The 20,556-nt window shown below is 43.8% G+C and overlaps 2 protein-coding genes across 3 annotated transcripts in view; one reads left to right on the top strand and one right to left on the bottom strand.

Moving 5' to 3' along the window:
- The window catches only part of LOC109300706 (ubiquitin carboxyl-terminal hydrolase 12), a 53,213-nt gene extending 53,178 nt beyond the window's left edge, over positions 1–35 (bottom strand). Inside the window, exon 1 of one of the 2 annotated variants that reach the window (XM_019521495.1) lies at positions 1–35. This exon is cut by the window's left edge and continues 152 nt beyond it. The gene's annotated coding sequence lies outside the window, so the exon portion shown is untranslated. The other variant, XM_019521493.1, reaches the window with a different exon arrangement.
- Positions 36–6,530: 6,495 nt separating this feature from the next.
- On the top strand, positions 6,531–18,971 carry LOC109300705 (ras-like protein family member 11A-like). The gene is made up of 4 exons (XM_019521492.1): positions 6,531–6,907; positions 8,317–8,373; positions 11,602–11,684; positions 17,655–18,971. The coding sequence occupies exons 1-4, from the start codon at positions 6,763–6,765 to the stop codon at positions 18,120–18,122; spliced, it is 753 nt and encodes a 250-aa protein (XP_019377037.1). The 5' UTR covers positions 6,531–6,762; the 3' UTR covers positions 18,123–18,971.
- Positions 18,972–20,556: the final 1,585 nt, after the last annotated feature.

The following is a 20,556-nucleotide window of genomic DNA, read 5'->3' as shown; positions in this document are numbered from 1 at the left end:
AACCGCCAAAGGGCGCCGGGCGCGGCCGGTGCAGCGCCGAAATGGCGCCGGGTGCGCCCGCGGCAGCCCCGCCCCTCACCCCGCCCCCTCCGCTCTGATTGGCCGCGCCCCACGAGTGACAGCGGGGCGTTCGCAGCCCGATCTGAAGCCCCGGGGCCTGGGCTCTGTCCCCGCTGCCGAGGCTGCAGCGTGTGTGCCGGAGTGTGAGCCCGCGTGTCGGGCCCCGGGACACGAGCGTGCATAACAGCAGCAGCATCCAACGTGCACGATGCATTCAGAGTAAAAGTGTCCAACGTGCACGATGACCTCTGCTCACTCATGCAGCAAATGCAACACCCAAGAGTATCAGCCAATTTGGTGGTTTTTTAAATTATTAAAATATATCTATGTAGATATATATGTATACACACACATCCTCTATCACTAACTTTCCATCATAACCATAAACTGCTTAAAGAAACCTACACACCCATTCCCCTGCCCCAAATTTTGGGTCTGTAGTCAGCACTTCTACCACCGTTTGCCCCAAAATGAAGAAACACTTTGACTATGATGACCCAGTTCTCACTCGCTCACTGGCGAGCTACAGTGAGCAATAGAAAGTAAATAAGATTTACTTGTATATTTATTTGCATATGTATTTGCATGTTTTTCAGTGTACGATAGTTTTTCAGCAAAGGCAATAATTTTGAGCTTCCAATACAATAATTACATATTTAAGACCTCACAATGGGTGTTTTTTTTGTAAAAATATTTTTCTACATAGTTATATATATATACAGCATCTAGCATAAACTTTCTATCACACACCTCAAACCACATTAAGAAACCACGCACCCTTTGCTTTGGGGTGTCCCAGTGTCCCCAAGCAGTGACTGAGCAGAGGAGGTGGACCCGGGGCACAGCTGCGGGCCGTGGCAGGCAGCTTTGGCCTGGGCTCTCCAGGGAGGCACAAAGGACCCTGCTGAAATGTGCCTTCCTTTTTTAGGAACCCCCATTTTTTTTCCCCCTCATGATGCTGGGGGAGACAAGGTGGCTGCCACTGGCGCTCGGCAGGCAGTCGGTCATGAGGAAGCCTGGCAGCGCCTGAGCACCAAGCCAGCCGGTCTTCGTCCACAGACAGGCGGGCAAGAGGAAATGAGGCAAGAAAGCAAGAGGAAGCTCCCTTATTTGTCCCGACAGCTTTTTACACAGTGCATGAAATGCACACGCATTTTTTTTTTCAAAAAAAGGCCTGTAAATCCCAACCGCCAGCGCAGTGTCTGGACAATAAAGATTTACACCAAGTGCACTGTGTCAAACCTCCCCGGTTTGTGAGAAATGGCACTATAAGCTGGGCACTGTCAGGAGGTGCTGACTGACACCACCAAGGGCTGCAGTCCTTGGGTTTATTTTGCAGAAGAGGGAGCTCATGAGCAGACTCCCCCTGCCATCGCCCCAACTGTCAGGCCTCACCTTTGCCCTCGTGGGAACACCTCTGAGACAAGGGGGTAGCTTGGTGTTCAGTGGTGTTTTACAAAGCCGACCTGTTTTCAGTTCTCTGTGGGCTGCTTGCCTGCAGAGATGTGCCCTTGTATACACAGCACTTCGCCATGTCATCTGCAGCTTGATCCCATGGGAGAGCCTCTAAAGGCCTTGAATGTGAAAACTAATAAATGCACAGTGCTCCTTCAGTGGTCCCCACTGGCAGTGAAGCAGCTAAATTAGAAACTAAAAATCTGGAGATAGCGAGCTGGAGCAAAACCTTCTACTCATTCATTGTGGTATATATTATAACCCTGAGAAAAACATTTATTATGGCTCTTCCAGCAGTATCTGGCCACCTGAGAAAGGATCAGAATCGCTTTTTCCAGACAGAAGCCTGGAGTCATAGGGGAAGTCCATCCCTCAGAGAGCTGCTTTGACGTAACTGGTTGGCCACACACTATTGTTTGGTATAAAACAGCAGTGTTAAGCATATGGCCTGCAAGCCAGATATAGCCTGCAGACCTGTTTCAATCAGTTCATGGGGAGAAGGATGAAGCAGGGCCCAAATTCCCAGTGATGAAGTGTTAGCAGTAGGAGTGGGGTATGGTGAGCAAGGGCTACATGTTCACTGCTTTCCTGATGCCAGGTCCAGATCTCATTGCAGTCTGGATATGGCCCACAAGGAGCCACATGGTCCAAAATCTGGGGCCACAGGTGAGTTTGACACCCCTGCTATAAAATAATTGCTTTCTTCACTAGGTTTCTGCCCACAGCAAGGGGGGAGGATAACCAGACAATGGAAGGTTTGTTTCTTGGACAAACTGTGAGCAATATTGTTCTCTTGTAACATTTTCTTATCTATTGCAAGACTATTTTTGGTTGCCTTTCCCGCCCCGATCATGTTTAGCTACAATGAGAGATGGCAAAAATGCCACTTTTGTTTAGTGCAACAGCTCTGTATAGCGTGAGAACCAGCCTGGGGGTCACAGGTCGGCCGGAGACAAAGAACAAAGGAAGTTAAACAAGGCTGCAAAGAGTAAGCTTCTGTTGTTGTTGTTTTAAATGTATTTGGTGTTAGGGGAGATGTACACAAACTGCCAGCCACAACTCTGGTCAGGGCACCAGCTATAGACCAGAACAAGAAGCTTCTCTCCCTCTCAATATACCAGGCAAGAGATTTTGTGATAATGACAGTGATCATTATAAATGAACTTCCTGATGAGAAAGAACAGTCTGTCACTGTAATGTAAGACCAGGAGTCTCGTGATCAAAGGCCTTCTTCTTGCCTTGACACCGACTGGCCATATGCTAAGCAGGTCACTTCACCTTTCTGTTCATCAGTCTCTTCCTTTACACAGTGCTTGAGGATTAATTCATCCAAGCTTGAAAAGCACTTTGACACACACAGGGAGAAGACACTTGTAGACATGCCAAATGCCTTTATTTTTAGGGTGCTGTATGGAAATATATTACTAGAAAAACCTTTAAAGCCAGAATCTAAAGCAACACAGACTAATATATGAAACTGGTCTTAAAGTTGGTGCAGAAACAAATCATGCAGTCTCTTCTCATTAGGCACACACAAGGACTGAGACAACACTGTGGGTGGTGGGTGAAACTGCTAGAATTTTCCCAAAAAGGTTTTCAGCTTGACAAACTTAATTTTGCAAAAACTCTCCCCTTAATTGAAGCTACTAGGGTTTTTTTTTTACAGAAATTTGAATGAAGAACATGTTTTTGTTGCTAAATATAAGCCTATTGTACACAAACAATAATGATCCCTTTTAAAAACAATTCTCACTACACATGCCAAGAGTTATACAAACCCAAATAGTGTGAATCCCTTTGCGTGCTCTCCCTCAGTGAAAGGCTATTTTGACAGTCTATGCAGTCAAACAGATAAGCTTAGAAAATTTCTGGCTTTTACACTTAAAAAGAACTCTTTGAGAAAGTGTAAGCCTAAAATCTGACCTCAGTTTTTTTTTTTGTTTTTTTTTAAAGAAAATAAGAAATGAGAGAGACTACTGAACTCTTAAAAGCTACAGAGAATAAAGGTGCGGGGGTTTTAAAAAAATGTTTGAATGTCAACAAACTAGGCAGGATGTTGTACAGCGTGTGATCTTTTATTGATTACAAACATAAGATTGTAAGTGTACTGTGTGTCAGATATTTGTGCTAGTGCAGAGGAAACAAAATATTATTTGAAGACATGACAGAAATATCTCAGTATAGCTCCAAAATCCAGCCTGAGAAAAATGGAGTAGCAGCAGAAGAAAGGAACTCCAGGCTAGATTCTGGGCTATTACGCAACTGTACAAAGATAGCAAAGCCACATTTATTTTTATGTGCATAATTTTGTCTTGATGTCTTTGCTGTCTATTTTTAAATGTCTTTCCTCCAGAGACTTATATAAAGTGAGAGAACAGGACAAGCGAAATAAGGGGAAAAGAAACATTTTAGTCATATCCACTGGCATTTCCATTCCAAGACCTGTTGCAGTTGTGCCACTATCTATTGGTATCAGTCGTCCTTTCTTCCTTTAAATAGATGCATATTCATCTCTTCCAGCACTTTTGCTTGTGTACAATATTCCGTGTGACATTCTTATATATTTGGCTATTTCCCTGCCCTTGATGCTGTTTTGGAAGTTTGAGTCATATCGAGTCAAACACAGAATACATTAAAAAACAAGATTTTGAGACTCTTGTAGTTAACTAGCAAAGCTAGTTATTGTTTCATTTTTATTTAGGTCATCCACGTTTTAAAAATAAACATATTTCCATTGTTTCATTTTTATTCTGAAATAGAAATATGTTTATATTATTCATTGGCAAATGCTTTCAATAGCTACTGAAACCAAAAGTCCCCACATATTCCAGTTCAAAGCAGGTACATGAGGAGAGCTTTGCTAGATAGTCATCAAAGTTGTTTGACTCAATATGACTTTTAAAACAGACTTATTAGTTGATCAAAGTATTCAGACCTTTCCCCTTAGTACAGTGGTTCTCAGCCTTTTTAGACTTGAGGCTCCCTTTGCTAGACTCGAGGTGCCCTTCAGAAAATGCCCGCTCTTAGTTTTCACTGTTTTATTCACTAGAGAAAAATAACAGATAAATTATTTTGTTGCAAAGAACACAGAAAAACCACAGCAGGTGAGAATGTTTTTGACACTCTGGATTTCTGCTTTATTCTGGGCTTATCTTGTGCATCATATTTGCACACCTTAACAGTGTTAACATTACATAGTATCCCAGGCCACCCTCAGAGGATCCTAAGGCCCTCCAAGGTGCTGTGGCACCATGGTTGAGAATCACTGCCCTAGTGAGTGTGGTGAAATCCAAACTATAGCACACATCATGGAGGAGTGTGCTATTTATCATTTTAATGGTTGCATTAAAGACCAGCACCAGGCTACTAATGATGCTTTGCTATGGATATCAAATCTAAAATTGTCACTCAAGCCTTATCTCTTAGCGCCATTGTTTATACGTTGTCTGTAGATTGTTTATGGCTCATTTTGTCATTTGGTTGCTGTATTCCATACAAATAAATGACTGCCCTAGTGCCTTTGGCCTGAGTATCACTACACTTCCAGCTTAGACTAATTAAATCAACTGTGTTGGAAAATTTCCTGTGAAATTAGAGGTTTGTGAGGATCTGAAAGCAAATTCACAGTCAGAGATCTGGAGTGGGTGAGCATTTAGTCAATGGCAGATTAAGAAACAATAATACGTGGTGTTGGCATAGCAATTCAGTGCAAATATTATTTAATAAGTCACTAAGAGCATAAAAACTGAGGCTCAGCTGAGGTAAGTGCCTGGCCCACGCATCTCTTCATTCCTGTCCTTACTTTATAGGACCGCTGTGAACCACAGCTGGATCTTCAAGAATTCTGTATGCAGCAGGCCCCTGGCATGCTGAGTGCTTTTGAAAACCTGACTGTGTATTGCAGCATCTCAGTGGAAAGGGAGCCCTTTGGAAATCTGACACATACTGCACTGAGAAAAGCACTAGCATCCAAGGCTGAGGCCTGATTTTGCACTCTGCTCCAAAGTCACACCCCTGAGTCTGCTCTAGGTAGAATTCATATTGAGGCTGTGACTGAAGGAAGCTGCAAGCTGGGGAATGCTCCTGGCCTTGGAGGCCTTTTTGGCAGATAGATCTGGCATAGCAGGTTTTAGCCCCCTCTTCTCTTACAGGGACAGGAGAGGCTAGTGGCTGCTGTAGGCTCACACTCTGGCTATTTCTTGGCTCCATCACCATCCAAACAGACCTTTGTAGCCAGAAAGTTTGGGCTTCCCCAAGCTGCACTGGGCTTCCTTTGTTCATTGCTTCCTTCCTCATCCCCCAGTCTGGGCTCAGCACCAGCATACAGGTATGCTTAGGCCCATTTTGATTCTAAGGTTGGTAGTCCAACTAAATTCACTTTAAAATCTTCATAAAAATAGCTGGGCCACAGCATAATAGTGGCTTATATTCCAATGGGACAAAGTTCTCATTGCAACGTTCCACCGTGGACTAGAGCCTCTTAAAAAAGTATCTTTATCAGCAAAATGAGGCTGTCCTTAGATGATAAGAATGAAAAAAGCATTCCTATTGTTTTTTAGATCAAGTAATTTATAAAGATCTAAAGCTGCTCCACTTGGAAAACTTGCAAGATACCAACCCTAGGTATTTACACTTCAGTACTTCTTGCCATGCAAAAAAAGAGTCCATCCGCTTTAAAGGATCCAAGCTCACAATCTGGATAAAACAGTCTGCGAGAGCAACAGAGAACGCTGGATCCAGCTGAAAATCCAGAGGGTGTTTCAACAGACAAGGCAGAATTATCCTGAATGGAAATTGCCTAAACACCACTGACTCTATCTTGCTGGAAACGAGCACCATGAAGACTGAAAACACAGAAGGATGTCTTCTCAGCAAAGAGCTCCAGACCAGCATGTAAAACAGGCAGTGAAGAAAGATAAAGCAGGGGAGGGCGTGTGGTTCATGTGAGGCGCACACTTTCTACCCCATCTAGTGGAATGTCATGTTTTGACTTCTGATTGGCCGAGGAATGTAGGAGTCAGTTTTCACTGGGGTTGATCAAAAAGTTTCCCTCTGCTTTGCAAAGCTGCTGTCTGAGCAGTCGTTGGAAAGAGGAGGCCGGCTGCTCGCATATCCTTCTGCAAAGCTACTTAAATGAAATGAGAGGACTTCTTTTTCCAAGGATTGACTGCCAAAAGAAGGAAAGAAGCTATTTTCCCTCTCTTCTCCCCCAACTCCCACTAGACTTGATCAGTTCTTGTTTCTGGCATGCGTCTCACCTCTCAGAGTACTATGTCACAGTATTCTGCTAACTTCATCTTGCTTCCCATACCAGAGTATCCTGTTTTGGACTGTGTGCCCAACAAAATCATCAAGCTCGTTGTACTGGGTGGCAGCAACGTTGGCAAGACAGGTAAGGCCACAGAGTAATCCTGCTTTCTGCTGTATTTGCAATACCCCTGGGTTTATATTTTATGGTCAGATTCATCCAAAGCTGTATATACTTCACACATAATAGCTGAGAAGCTTTTAATTGCAATTTGAAAAATGCTCTTTTTGGTAGCAGGTCAGATGATCAGAGAAAGATCAAAGGTGAGGTGGTGCGTTGCATCTAGTGGACAAGGTGCTGAGCTAGGTGTCAGGACACTGCTCGCAGTTCTCAGCTCTGCAAATGATCTACTGTGTGACCTTGTACAAGTCACTTCACTGCTCTGTGCTGCAGCTTCCTTTTGATGCAGACAGAAGTAATACCATTTCTCCTGCTGTTGTAAAGCACTTGGAGGTCTATGGAGAAATTGTACTCTAAAAAGACTTGACATTTTCCACATTGCTTTCCACAGGGAGATTGGGAAACTAAGTGAGAGAAACTTGAGTTGTAATTTCTGAGCATGGGTTTTGTGATTTCTCAACAAGGCCACATTTTGTAGGGTCAGACTTTGTTTTACTGTATAAGTACTTACTAGCCCGCAGTAAAGTCTGTAGCTGATTTGGATTTGAAGAAACCACTTTTGTATAGAAATAGGAATCAACTCATCAAAGATAGTGCCATAGCCAAGTTAACCAGCATATCAATAGTGACAGAAATGACTGTTATAAATGAAGTCTGAGACAATGCTATTTGCAGTATCAGACTTCTCATTTACAGACCAGTAGATTAATTTCACCAACTAATTTGTGATCTGTGGGGATGAAAGGCAATATGGAAATGTAAGTTACTATTAGGATAAAAGAGATTGTACTTCTTGAAAGGGAGATCAAAAGAGACAAAAATGTTTCTTCCAGCTTTCTAACCCAAGGCTGCATGAAGCCCTCACAAATTAAGATGAGTGAGAAGTCCTAATTCACTGCAAAATGATCACTTTGTGCACACCACAAGCAATTTGTTCAGTGGATGACATTAATAGATTCATAGATTTTTAAGGCCAGAAGGAATCCTTAGATCAGTCTGGCCTCTGATATAGCACAATCTAGATCTTACGTTTGGCATTGTAAGTAGTCAGAGTATTGTAAGAGTTTTCTCTCTTTTAATCTCTTATCTTCAATCCAAGTGGCGAATTGAGATAGCCTTATAGTTTTACTCTATCAATCACCCCTTGACACCCAAGAGACAGCTTGTGGTGCAAGGTGCTGTCATGCATTGGAGCCTGGTCCGAATCATTTTCTAGATTGATAAAGACAGGTCTATTCAGGGTAGTATTTAAGCAACAATGACAAAAGTTAAGCCTGATCCTGTAGCAGGTCTGCCAGGAAGGCATTATATGCATTTTACAACAATCGATCTCAACTTAGATTAAAGGCCCATCTTTTTACCTTGTTTTGCAGCCCTGGTGGTGCGCTTTCTCACTAAAAGATTTATTGGAGACTACGAGCCCAATACTGGTGAGTCTGCTTCCTCCTGCAGCATTACAGATGGATTCCATTTCAAACTACTGTATTTTGCAACTGCTGCATAGTACAGAAAAGCCAAGCACTGTCAGATGTCCACGAGGCACATATTTTCACTTAATTGCCTCCGGCTATGAAAACAATAAATCAAAGTCTCATTATTTATGATCCTTTTAGCCTACATTTTTTTCCCACCCTGATGGAAAAGGATCAGAGAAAAAAGATTCACATGGGGACACACCTTTATTGAAAAGCAGAATTTAAAGAATGCTTTATAAATTGACTGAACAGCGGAGGCTGGATGCTACCCTGCTTATACACCCCACTGAAGTCAGTGGGATCACACAGGGTGTGTAAGCAAGCCAATTGTTTTATATGGTGGGCTGGGTATGTCAGTGCTGGGCTGGGAGGGTGAGGGGAGGAATGGCTAAATTAGAGTCCTCTGCCCAAATGCTAGAACAGTAGCAGTGCAACAGGTCCTGGGTCTGCTAGCTAGGTTGTTCAAGCATAACCTGCAGGAAACATCTCAAACCTATTGAACCCTGTAAGGGCCAGAGACCTGTGCAATACAAGATCCACTAGCACTGCTCACACACAGGCCAGTCAGCATAGGGTAAGTTACTGGGTGAGGCTGGATTCAAACTAAAGGCTTTGTAAATGTTTTGTTTTGGAGATGCATCTTGAGTTCAGATGGATGAATCAGATATAAGGATGGCAAAACCAGAAGCTTTTGATCCCTTGGACGAGTGACTGCCCATTTCCGCTGACCCTAAGGAGCCTTGATAGCTCAGTGTTTGAACTGCTACCTTATGTTTTCCTTCACTTTTTTACAAGACACTGTCAATGGAGTTAGACCCCTGGATTTTGCAAGATCTTTATCAGAGATACTGCTGAGAACTCCATGCTTTTCCCATTAAGTTACCAGCCAAACAGTCATCCTGCAGCAGAAACAAGATCTGAAGTGGGTGGTAATATATCTGTAACCATGTGACTGTTCTCCTGCAACTGGATATAAGGCAGAACACAGTCACTTTCTGGAAGCACCCTCCCCTTTTTTGTCTATGCATGACAGAGCAGGAATAGTATGTTTGGCTTTGGGGAAGGCCTCTTCCCATAGAGCACAATTCCACCTTAACATCTGCTCTATTTCTGAAGCGCTCACAGAGAGGTTACTCGTCCAACACTGTTTCAAAAGGTAGAGTTTTAATGTTGGACCAGATGCACTGAACTTTGCCCTGGCAAATTTCCTCACATCATGGACATTTCTGTGAGCTCAGCTTTTTTTTTTTCTCCATTGGAACAAAACCACCTGTTTCTGTGAACCAACTGTTAAGAGATGATTCTTACAGGGGCGATATACCGGTGGCCCTAATTAGTCTCCTTGTTAGTGGTCTGAACTGAGGCCAATAACTGAATGAGCCATGATGACTTATGAGAGGCTGAGGGAACTGGGCTTATTTAGTTTGGAGAAGAGAAGACTGTGATGGGATTTAATAGCAGCCTTCAACTACCTGAAGGGGTGGGGGCTGAAAGCGGATGGCGCTAGAGACTGTTCTGAGTGGGGGCAGGGGACAGAACAAGGAGCAACTGTCTCTAGTTGCAGCAAGGGAAGTTTAGGTTAGATATTAGGAAGAGGGTAATAAAACACTGGAACAGGTTACCCAGAGAGGCTGCAGATTCTCCATCCTTGGAGGCTTTTAAGACCTGGTTAAACAAAGCCTTGGCTGGGATGATCTGCTTAGGAATGGTCCTTTTTTGAGCAGGGGGTTGGACTAGGTGACTTCCTGAGGTTCCTTCCAACCCTCATTTTCTATGAGTTTATGTTTCTAAGACTGAACTCTCTCCTTTCCTGGCAAGGGGATACCTCCAGGTCTGGGCTGAAACAAACCACTAAGGCACTTTGTGGTTTGACAGCCATGAATGTGTCACACAGCCAGAACCTAAGCTTTCCTTGCGTTTTTTGCACCTGCAGTTCAAACCCTGAATCAGCAGCATAACTAAGGGAGGAGGAGCAGGACACCAGCACCAGATGCTCACTTAGAAGGGGCACAAACATTATCCCCAGTCCCATGGAGTCTGCAGCCCAGTAGTAAGAGACGCCCCACAGCATTGCTCTTGCAGCAGCAGCAGCAACCAGTGCACTGACACCCTGATGCTGCTGCTCTAAGAGCAAGAGCTGGGGAGGGCAGAACACGCAGTGGCAGCCGCAGAGCAGCTGGGGACTGTTTTGGAGTTCCCCACATGGGGAAGACCCCCTCCCTCCTCACTGTCAGACCTGCGCACGCCACTCCCAACTCTCAGAACCATGCCCTGCTCCCTGCCACCGCTCAGGGTTTGCCCAAGGTGCAGCCCTGCTTCTTACACCTCTGCCTCAAATGTTAATGGTCTTGATAAGAGCTTTGCCAAGCTGGCAAACTTGTATCCAGGTGTTGCCCCGAGAGCCAAAGTGGCTAAGATAAAATGGAAGAACATGGACCCGTAGTCACTCCTGCTTGGGGGCATTCAAACCAAACTCTGACTGCTCAAGTTCTGCAGATCCCAACACCAAAACCTCAGCTCTGCCACCTTAAAATCTAGTCATGTGCTCCATTTCCAGTACTCTGTGTATCAGACATACTGTCTCTTTCACTTCCAGTGGAAATGCATAGAAAACTAACATATCTTCCTTGATATTTTGGATGGCAATTAAAAATACAACCTAGCACCACTGCAAAAAGGTGGCACTCTATTGGATTGATGACCAATTTAAAGTGGGCACAAATATTTCACTCGGGTTTCTCTCTTGTTCCAAAAGGAATAATAGGCCTGGGGAAAGAGGCATCTACCAGACCATAGCAGGCACAGAGCAGGCCATAATGTGAGTTGCCCGAGAAACTGTAGGCCAGTGTTTGCTGCCATCAGGAATAGATTCTGCATTTAAAATAATTTTATAGCTTTTTTAACATCTCCCATAAAATAGTCTGGCCTGATTGTTCCATTCATAAAATAGCTCACAAAGAAAAAAACTGATACAGCCCAGGGCGATGAATGTCCAGTGAAGGAACAGTTATGATATGATGTTACTGTGATAACAATTCACACAACACAGGAGGAAACTTACCTCCCTGCAAAGGCCTAGCATGTGCCTAAATCCCATTTACGTCTTTAGAAGCTGAAATAGTAGATGTTGATTGGACTGACTCTTTATATGTGCTGCCTCTCATCATCTTATTTTTCTACCAGGAGCCTTGTATTCAAGAAAATTCAACGTAGACGGAGAGCAGATCTCCTTACAGGTGCAGGATACCCCTTTTGTCTCACTGGAGGTAAAAACTCTGCTTGATGTATCTGTACTTTAGAACAGGTGTTGTCTGACCCGTGTGGACCACAAGGGGTTAAGTTGCACCCTCTGGGCTCCTGCCAGGCCACTGCTTCCCACACTGCTCCAGCTGCAACACAGGCTGAGTATCTGGGTTCCCCATCCTTCCTCTGGCTACTGACTCCTGCCTCTGCTCCAAGGAGCAGGGCAGTATAGCGCTCTGCATGGGGGTGCAGGGGGGGATCGTGTCCACACAGTGCAGCGATGCAGGGAAGGTGCCAGCCTGGGCACAGGGTGCAGCAGAGAATAGGAGGAGCGTCCATGTGGTGCACAACCTGGTGGCCTGAGCCTGGGCTGGTAGCTTGTGTAGCAGGTGCCCCCCACGACTGATGTGGACCCCTGGGGCTTAGAAGTTGGACAATCCAGCTTTAGAACACAGTTAATGTCTGCATTCAACATTGCCAACATTTGTGTCTCTTCAATGTGTAACTCTCCCCATGAGAAGAGATATGTCTGAGCCAGAAACTCAGCTCTAAGTGTGACCTTTCCCACTGGGATGACCTCTGTCTTACCAAAAATCGCCCCTTCAGGGAGCCAGAACAAGTGTATAATAAATGGTTTTGTGCAGCCCAGGTTTGAATAGAAGCAAAATTGCTGGCTTGATCTATTTGCTGCCCAGGCGCTCCTGTCTCTGAATGAGCAGAAAGTTCTCAACAGCCCAGTGCCTGACCCAGGTGCTCAGGTCAGACCCTTCTCGTCCTCCAAGGAGAATCTCTTTTCTGTAGGCAGCCCTTTTTTTTCTGAGGGAAAAGTCTTTATAGCAACTATACGAAGTGCTAGCAGGGTGCTTCTAATGTCTGTAGTCATCCCTCTTTTTCTATTCAGGCGCTTGGGGTGTATAACCCTCTTCACATGCACTTCCCCACAAGATTTCAGGAAATAACAGATATAATTTGTGGCTATAATCATGTCCCTACAAGTGAATTTCTAAGCAGATCCAAAAGAGGTTCTGGGGTTCTGTTCTAGGGGATCCGATCTGGAGGCAGAACAGGATGGTAACATTTTCACAGAACCTGTTAATTCAGTGAGATTTTCTTTCCTTGAATGATACATATCTCATGAGATTTTGGGTCAAAATTATGTGTCTTTTCATCATTGTCAGACAAAAGCCATAACTTTGGTTTGGCCTCAAACCCACTCAAAACTCAGGTTTAAATGAACACAGATCTGGCCCCCCAGAAATGCACATTCTCTGCCTCATTCTGTATCAAGTCAAGCACCTAAAGATCCTGATAAATTTGCACATGCCCACCTGAAATTTCTAGAACTGGAAAAGGAAACCTCATGCACCCTGGGTTTCCATTTTCATTCTGATTGCTAAAAGTTGGTTTAAATGAAAAGCCAAAAGCCCTAATCATATTCGTTGTTCTCTGATGCCTTGTAGCACGTGGGGGTGGGGGGGTGTCTGCCAGTCATTCTACATAGGACATTATTTACCCTGCCAAAAAGCAAGCAAAAGTGGAACCAGCCATGTCTTATGTTTCATGAAACCTCCAAAAACATGCTAGAGGCTTTGTCAGGTTTTGGAGGGGAGCAAAATCATCAAATGGTTAAACCAGCATTTTCCCCAGAGAAATATAATTTTAAAAGCGTGTATTTTTCTAATGAGGCAGAAGCCCACACTATAAAACAGTATTTGATTTTGAAAGGAATTCTTGCTCTACTCCTAGAGCTCCTAAGTGAGCAAAACAAGAATAAAAATGCATGCACTTTACATTTCTGCCAGAGATAAACAGAGCCTGAACTTGCAGAGTTTTGAGTTCAGTTGAACTCATGATTTTCCAGTGGGCATGAAAGAGCTATCCTATCCAAGCCAGAAGGTACTTGTCACACAAAGTTAATGGAGTTAAACAGCTTTCACTGGTATTTAAGCTTCTTTCCAAGACCAGACGAAGGGCATTTTGTGTCCAAAGACGTGTCTAACATCTCCACCAACTGCACAGTTGGTTTACTAAAAAATATTATAAAACAAATCTAGCTTCTCATACTTTCAGACAATGTAATTCATGACTGTAGGAGTCTGTCAAACTTCTTCTGCCCCACCTAACCTCAAAATAAGTAGATTTAACTGGTAGAATCTGTGTTACCTGGGTGTGGAGGTAAGTCTATTGACCTTATTGACAGGAATTAGGTAATGTCATCAGGAAAGCATGATAAGCACCTTGTAAAGAGAATCCCTCTTTCACTCCCTCCCCACAACAGAGGAATGAGGAACATTTACTTCTCCCTTTCTCCTCAGATGTAAGATACATTTTCAGATTTCCATATTTTAACCAGATCCAGACCCTGGAAGCAGGTCTGGACTCTCCAAAGTTCAACTGTGATCCCCAGCACCTCATCCAACCCTGTTTTTAATATCATTAGGGGGAGCTTCATGTCCTTTGTCCCAGTTAAAGGCCTGCCCTGTTTCAACAGTTCCCACAGAAGCTGCTTATCTTGAATCTCTTGTTTGCATCAACTGATGTCTATGAAGTGATTTTAAGGGTTTGTAGCTGAACTGGGCCATCAAAAGCATGAGAACGTGTTGGACTAGGCCGTGTTTATGTGTTCTCTGATTAGATCCTTAAGCAGCAGCGAGCTGCTTGCACTTTGGGAGCTGGGTGCAGTGATTTCTGCATTTACTCAAGATTCCAACCACACCGGAAATGTTAATGTTTAAAGAAACCAGAAGCAAATAGATAACTGGGCTTGTTTGATGATTAATTGCAGCCTGAACCACACAAGGCTGGTAACAGTGCATGTTTCAAAACTCATTTTTTTAGGAGACATTCTCATAAAACAGAAATATAGCTTGTTACTCTTTGATTTTCCTGAATAAAGCATTCCACTGAGGATTATCACATCCACCTCACTGCTGTCTGGGCCCAGCTGTAGCAACTGAGAACTTCTGCTTGTTGAAGTTTTCTGCGTACATTTTTTTTTCTAAGGCCATTTTCAAATATTTGTTTATAGCAATTAGGTTATTTCCCCCCCAAAAAATAATTTTATGGTGGAAGGGGAGCAAAGGGACATAAAAGGATGACAAATTAATACAGACAGTAATACTACAAGGGCCCCCCTCTCCCCATACCATGCCAGGCCAGTGGGCTGCTCTGAAGCATCAGGGGAGATAGCACTTCTTTTCATCTCAAGTGAAATGGTCAGAGTCAGGATCTGTTCATTCTAGGTGTGGTTTTCCTGTTCCCTAGAAATTGAATTTAGACCCAGAAACTCATTTCTGAGTCATAAGTAGGGACCTGTTCTAATAACCTGAAAGTTTTATTCCATGCAGAGGTGGTCCATAAATCCAGTAACCCCTAATACACAGGGAAGAAAGTACCAGGGTGCCACTGGAATGGTGATATGGTTCTGGGCAACCTGTTACTCCAGCGCTAGAGACATCCAAGGATAATTTGGGCTCCAGCATGACGGCGATGTGAGCTGGAAGGGGCAGAGGACTAATACATTTTCTGAGTCAGCCTCCAAACTCACAGGGTTTGAAACCCATAGGAAGGTTTTCACAGGCACAAAGGACACTTAGGTACTGAACTCCCATTGACGCTGGGCCTTTAACTATATATGGGTCTGGAAAAACTCTCCCTCTGAAGCACGGCTTTCTGTTCTCTTACTGCCCGAGTGATCAGCTGTGGCATAATGCATTTTACCCATCAATTTGCGCCCCAAGTGCCCAGAGTTGGACTGCCTAAATCTATATTTAGGTGCCTAAATAAAATTAGGTGCACTGTTTTGGGGAAGTGCTGAGCACAAACATATCTGACTGAAGTCAAGGGAAGCTGCAGGGAGGGTGAAGGGTCTTAACTTCGTTCATCCAAGTCTGAACATTTCTGACAATGCTTTGCTCTTTCATTTGACAGTATCTGTAAGCACAAGGGTCAGTGTTTTTCCAGGTGTTTCATGCAGGAGGGAAAGAAAAAGAGAGCAACCACCTGAGTGACAGATAGGACAGGAGAGTGGCTTATGTCTATACCACTTCCCCAGCACGCTTGCGAAAACCATTGAGAATCATGTCCAGCCTACCTGCTCCTGCTCCATGCATACCAAACATCCACAAATGAGGTAGCAAAGCTGTCCTGAGAGGGCCCTGGGCCACCCCTGCTCTCACGCTTGTTGGAGACAGATCTCAAAAGCAGCAACAAACACTCTCAAGGCAGCTTCACTGCCTTGTCTCCACCTTTGAAAGCTGCAGAGGGTGGATTGCACATGTTTCTCTACAACACCCTCAGGAGCCCCGTGGAAACAGCACAGGCATGCCCTTACTGGCAAGGAAGATCATTAGGGTTCTGCTTTATTTTGGAGAGATTTCTTTTTTTTTTTTCCCTTCAGGAAAAGCCCATCCAGCCTGTTAGGCTGGGTCTGGCCTACAAGTCCTACTTCCTTCCAGCCAATTTGCTGGCTGAGTATCTTCAACACCATTTTGTATAGGGAAAGTTATTCATATTGGCCCACAAGCATTGATGGGCTTTGGACCAGACTCAAAATGCCTGCCCTATGTCCAGCTGCTGTTGTGTAAGGTTTCCAGAATAGAATTAGCCAGTAATAAAAAGATGTGGCTGGATACTGCAGGCAAGGCTCCAAGGGCTTTTAATTTCCTTTGGCTTCAGTAACACCTGAGTGTGCCTAGCATTGAAAGACATTACAAGGACTTGCATATTGTTTCCAAAGAGCCTGTAATACAGTGGTTCTCAGCCTCACTAGACTCAAGGCTCCCCTCCATTACTTTTGTGAACTGGGTGGCACCCCCCATTTCAAAAGCTCATTTGTTATAGTGCTTACCTCCTTGCAGAGGGGCCAGGTTAGGTGGGGGGGAGGGCAGGGGAAGGGCCAGACAAAGAGATCCTGGCCCACCATTGTCTGCTTACCTCCTCACTTATCTCATCACACTTTTTGTGGCACCCTTCAAAGGATCTTGCAGCACCCTGGGTGCATTGGCACCCAGGTTAAGAATTTCTGCTGTAATACGAGCAGGATCATTTTATCAATCCAAGCATACCAGACAATAATCCATGAGGCTGATCTCCCTATCTATGGAGTCACAGCCCAAGGAGGATATACAAAGTAATGGATTAATTCAAAAGATCTCATCCTGAGTAGGGACTTGATCTCATCTCCCAACACACTGAATTCCTATGTATTGGTGATTGCTGTTTGTATCTGGTTAGGAGCAATGATGCAGCTATGCGCACAACTGGACAGTGAAATATATGCCACAAAAGGCAGGTAACAGGAATTAGGAGCTCTGTTACCTCTCAGAGAGAGTAAGCAGCAACAGGGCCCTGTTTATTTTTAGTTCCAGTAATCAGTCACGTGAAAAAGTAATCCATTCCAAAGTAAATTTGAGCCCAAATAGCACAAGAAACATACTGACAGCAAGATCTAGCAGACAGGGAAAGAACCTCCACAGGGAATCTGTAAAATCCCCTTGTTAGAAACATTAAACACTGGACTGAAAAAAAGCACTAGGAAAAGTCCTGTAGGGGACAATCCTTCACTTAGATAAGTGGGATTAGAATAGCTGACCTAACAGTTTTTGGAGGGGAGGCTCTCGTTCTAACCTTTATGATTCCATTTATCAGCCCTGACAGCGGGGCAGCTGCTGAATACTGATTAGCACAAGAACAGCACAGAACAAAAAACATCTTTAAAAAAAAAAATCAATGCTTTGACCATTTTTAACTGCTTAACATCTGCCGAGTCTCTGCCTTAGTATCTGTGCTGCTCCATTGTATTAATCAATCTATTGACACACCAGAGAAATTTGTTCTGTAGCTGATGCATCCAGAGATGCCTTTGTCCCTATATGAAGCAGCAGCCACAGGGTGAAGCGGAGCAATTGCCTGCTACTAGTGCTGGATGATCACTTGTTTCTGTCTCTTCCTCCACTCCGTTTTCTAACCTCTCCTCTCTGTTTTGGTGGCAGGATGACAATGACAACATCTGCTGCCAGGAGCAAATAAACCGCTCAATCTACTGGGCAGACGGCTTCGTGTTTGTATACTCCATCACAGACTACAACAGCTACCAGCTCATCCGGCCCTTGTACCAGCACATCCGCAAGATCCACCCCAATGCCAACATTCCTCTGCTTCTGATGGCAAACAAAGGGGACCTGTTGCGAGCTAGGCAGGTGTCCTCCAAAGAAGGCCTCCAGCTGGCCAGCGAGCTGGGGGGCACTTACAGTGAGGTGTCTGCCCGGGAGAACTGTGAGGGAGTGCAGGAGGCCTTCCAGCATCTTTGCCAGGAGCTCAGCAGGATGATCGGGAGCTGCAATGGGGAGAAACGAAGAGGGCTCCACCTCATCCGACCCAAGTCTCCAAATATGCAGGACTTAAAAAGACGTTTGAAGCAGGCTCTCACTTCCAAAGGGAAATCTGCCACCACCCTTTGACAGCACTGACAGTAGTTCAGAGAAGCCAACAAGAAAGCTAGTATTTGTATATTTCTGGGCCATAACTCCATAAGCTCATTGGGCTTTTAAAGGTCTTGATTACAATCCTCCATTCCTTCAATACTTACAGAATGAGCTTCGATGGGCAAAAGCTTAGAAATGTTGTTTAAAAAAGTACTGTTAGCAGGTCAGAAGCTATGTCCTTTAAAAAAAAAAGACATGAGAAGCAAGGATTTGCTAGGATGATATCTTTTATTGGACCAACTGTGGAGCTGGGATACAGTTAGACAATTTTTCGAATGTCTTGCATCTCTTTGCCTCTTGCATGATTTCTGGACCATCATGACTACAACATCACTCTTACACAATTTTTAAGAAGGACTTTTTAAAAGTAGCCTAAAATTAAACAATTAATTCCTAATATTAAAAGAAGAGTTTGTGGGGGGAGAAGTTGTTTTGGGATGTAAATATTCCCAAACACAACTAGTGAGTTAAAGCAAAACCCCAGGAGAATGAAATAGACTATATTCAGGAAGTGAAACTTACCTGACTACTTTCCTCTTCTGTGAGACCCAAGTGAAACGGGATTCTTCTAACTGATAGCAAGAAAGGAAAAAAAAACCATGAAGAAGGTATGGTTGTAAAACAATCATAAAACTGGGCTGGGGATTCCAGGGCAGGCATAGTACCTGAAACTATTCTAATCTATTGGGGGCCGGGGGGAAGGTTAACCGAATAGATTTTATGTTGATGACATCCCTTAAAAAAAAGAGAACAAGCCCTTCCCACAGGTCACATTTCATTCATAAGATTACTTTTACAAATTAAAATAAATTATTGTGTTCAGTTTTTGTGGTTGGAAGAATGTATCCCTATTTTCTTGGCCCCAAATTTGCCAATGATCTTTTAGATTTTTAGATGGGTACAGACCATGGGGGTTTTTGCCTTCCTCTGTAGCAGAGGGCATGGCCCTCTATCCAGGATCCTTTGAGCATATATTTACAACATTTCATAGAAGTGGGACACTGGCTCCCACAGTTCCTCTGCTTTATTTGTGGCAGGTTATGATGTTATGTCTGTGCTGTGTCAGGGTTGATGATAGTCTTATGTAGAGTTTAGATTGTGGTTTTTATGGGATGGTTTGAATAAGGATGATCCTGCCCCAAGTAGGGGGTTTGACTAAATGACTTCTGGAAGTCCTTTCCAGCCCCACCTTCTCTATGATTCTGTGATTGCTTCTGAAACACTGAATTCCTCCATCAAGCATTAACAGAAACTCAAACGCAGACCAGTCTGCTCAAGAATAGACTGTACTTAATACTTTCAGAGGCATCCGCATTACCAGTCTTTCAACGCACACTTCACTGTCAGCATCTTACCATCTTGTTTCTTGGAGTGGACATCTTACAGTGTAGCTTTCATCACATGATTTTTTTTTAAATAGGATTTAGTTTTCTTAGCATTGTTTGTAGAAAATCCAGTTACATGTAAATAAAGTTAATTCATCCTCAGCCTGCTTCCCAAGCAGCAGGAGCCAAGCCTGTTACGTGCCATTAGCCTGAATATGAGTGTGTGTGTATGTGTGTGTAAACAAGGTAAATCTGCAGAGCCACAGAGGAGCTGCTCTATTATCCATGCACTCTATGCAGAGAAGGCTTATGAGCGAAGAGATGGATCAAACCACAGGAATCCAAAGCAAATACGAACTTCCAGAGAACTCCAGGGCCTCTAGCGTTGGGTGACTGGTTTGGATTCTGGGTAAATTAAGTAACTATGTAGATATCTTTATCTGATCCAACATAATCCTGATGCTTTGGCATGCACAGAGCTGCCCAGGAATGAATGATTTGAAGCAAATTTGTGAGTTAATCCAAGAGAGCAATGCCTCACCTGCAATGAAAGCATGGTCCCATCTCTCTCTCGTGCTTCGCAGGAAGATATGAAAGAAGGGATTTATGTTGCATTTTTCAAAGAAAGTATCAGTGAGGGCTTGGCAGCCTCAGCTGCTTTTACAACATTACTGAGTTAAAAATTACTTGCCTAAGAAAACCATGGCTCCATTTTTAGTCAGCACACAGCTTCTTATGGGCATCTTTGAAGCAGAGGAGATTAACTGACAAGCAGTCATGCTAGGGTGGCCAGGGGTGAGAGTGTATATAAGCCAAAGCCCTTTTTTTAGTAAACAAAGCTATTTGAAGCTATAAGTGAGGTCTGGCCAATTTTATGGCAGCATCGACAACTCAGAGGCATCCATCATGCCATTCTTAAGGCAGAGTGAAAAACAACCAGGCATAGGCATCTAAAAGCCAAGCTGTAATAATTTTTTTTAACAGGCTGCCCCAGAAATGTGCAGGACCATTAAATGAAATAAACCTCAGTGAATTATACTGAGACACACAGAGTGTGTGTGTGTGTGTATAGTTTCATAGTTTCT

Source organism: Gavialis gangeticus, unplaced genomic scaffold (assembly GCF_001723915.1).
Source record: "Gavialis gangeticus isolate Ggan-Ray unplaced genomic scaffold, GavGan_comp1, whole genome shotgun sequence".
NCBI classification, from domain to species: domain Eukaryota; kingdom Metazoa; phylum Chordata; order Crocodylia; family Gavialidae; genus Gavialis; species Gavialis gangeticus.
This window is presented reverse-complemented; position numbering and strand designations above follow the sequence as displayed.

What these genes read in the sequence shown, in the direction of transcription:
- LOC109300705 (XM_019521492.1), top strand. Translation starts at nt 6,763, where the DNA reads ATGCGTCTCACCTCTCAGAGTACTATGTCACAGTATTCTGCTAACTTC. An exon ending in AGACTACGAGCCCAATACTG is followed by an intron (nt 8,374 to 11,601) that starts GTGAGTCTGCTT and finishes TTTTTCTACCAG; the next exon opens with GAGCCTTGTATTCAAGAAAA. An exon ending in CCCCTTTTGTCTCACTGGAG is followed by an intron (nt 11,685 to 17,654) that starts GTAAAAACTCTG and finishes TTTTGGTGGCAG; the next exon opens with GATGACAATGACAACATCTG.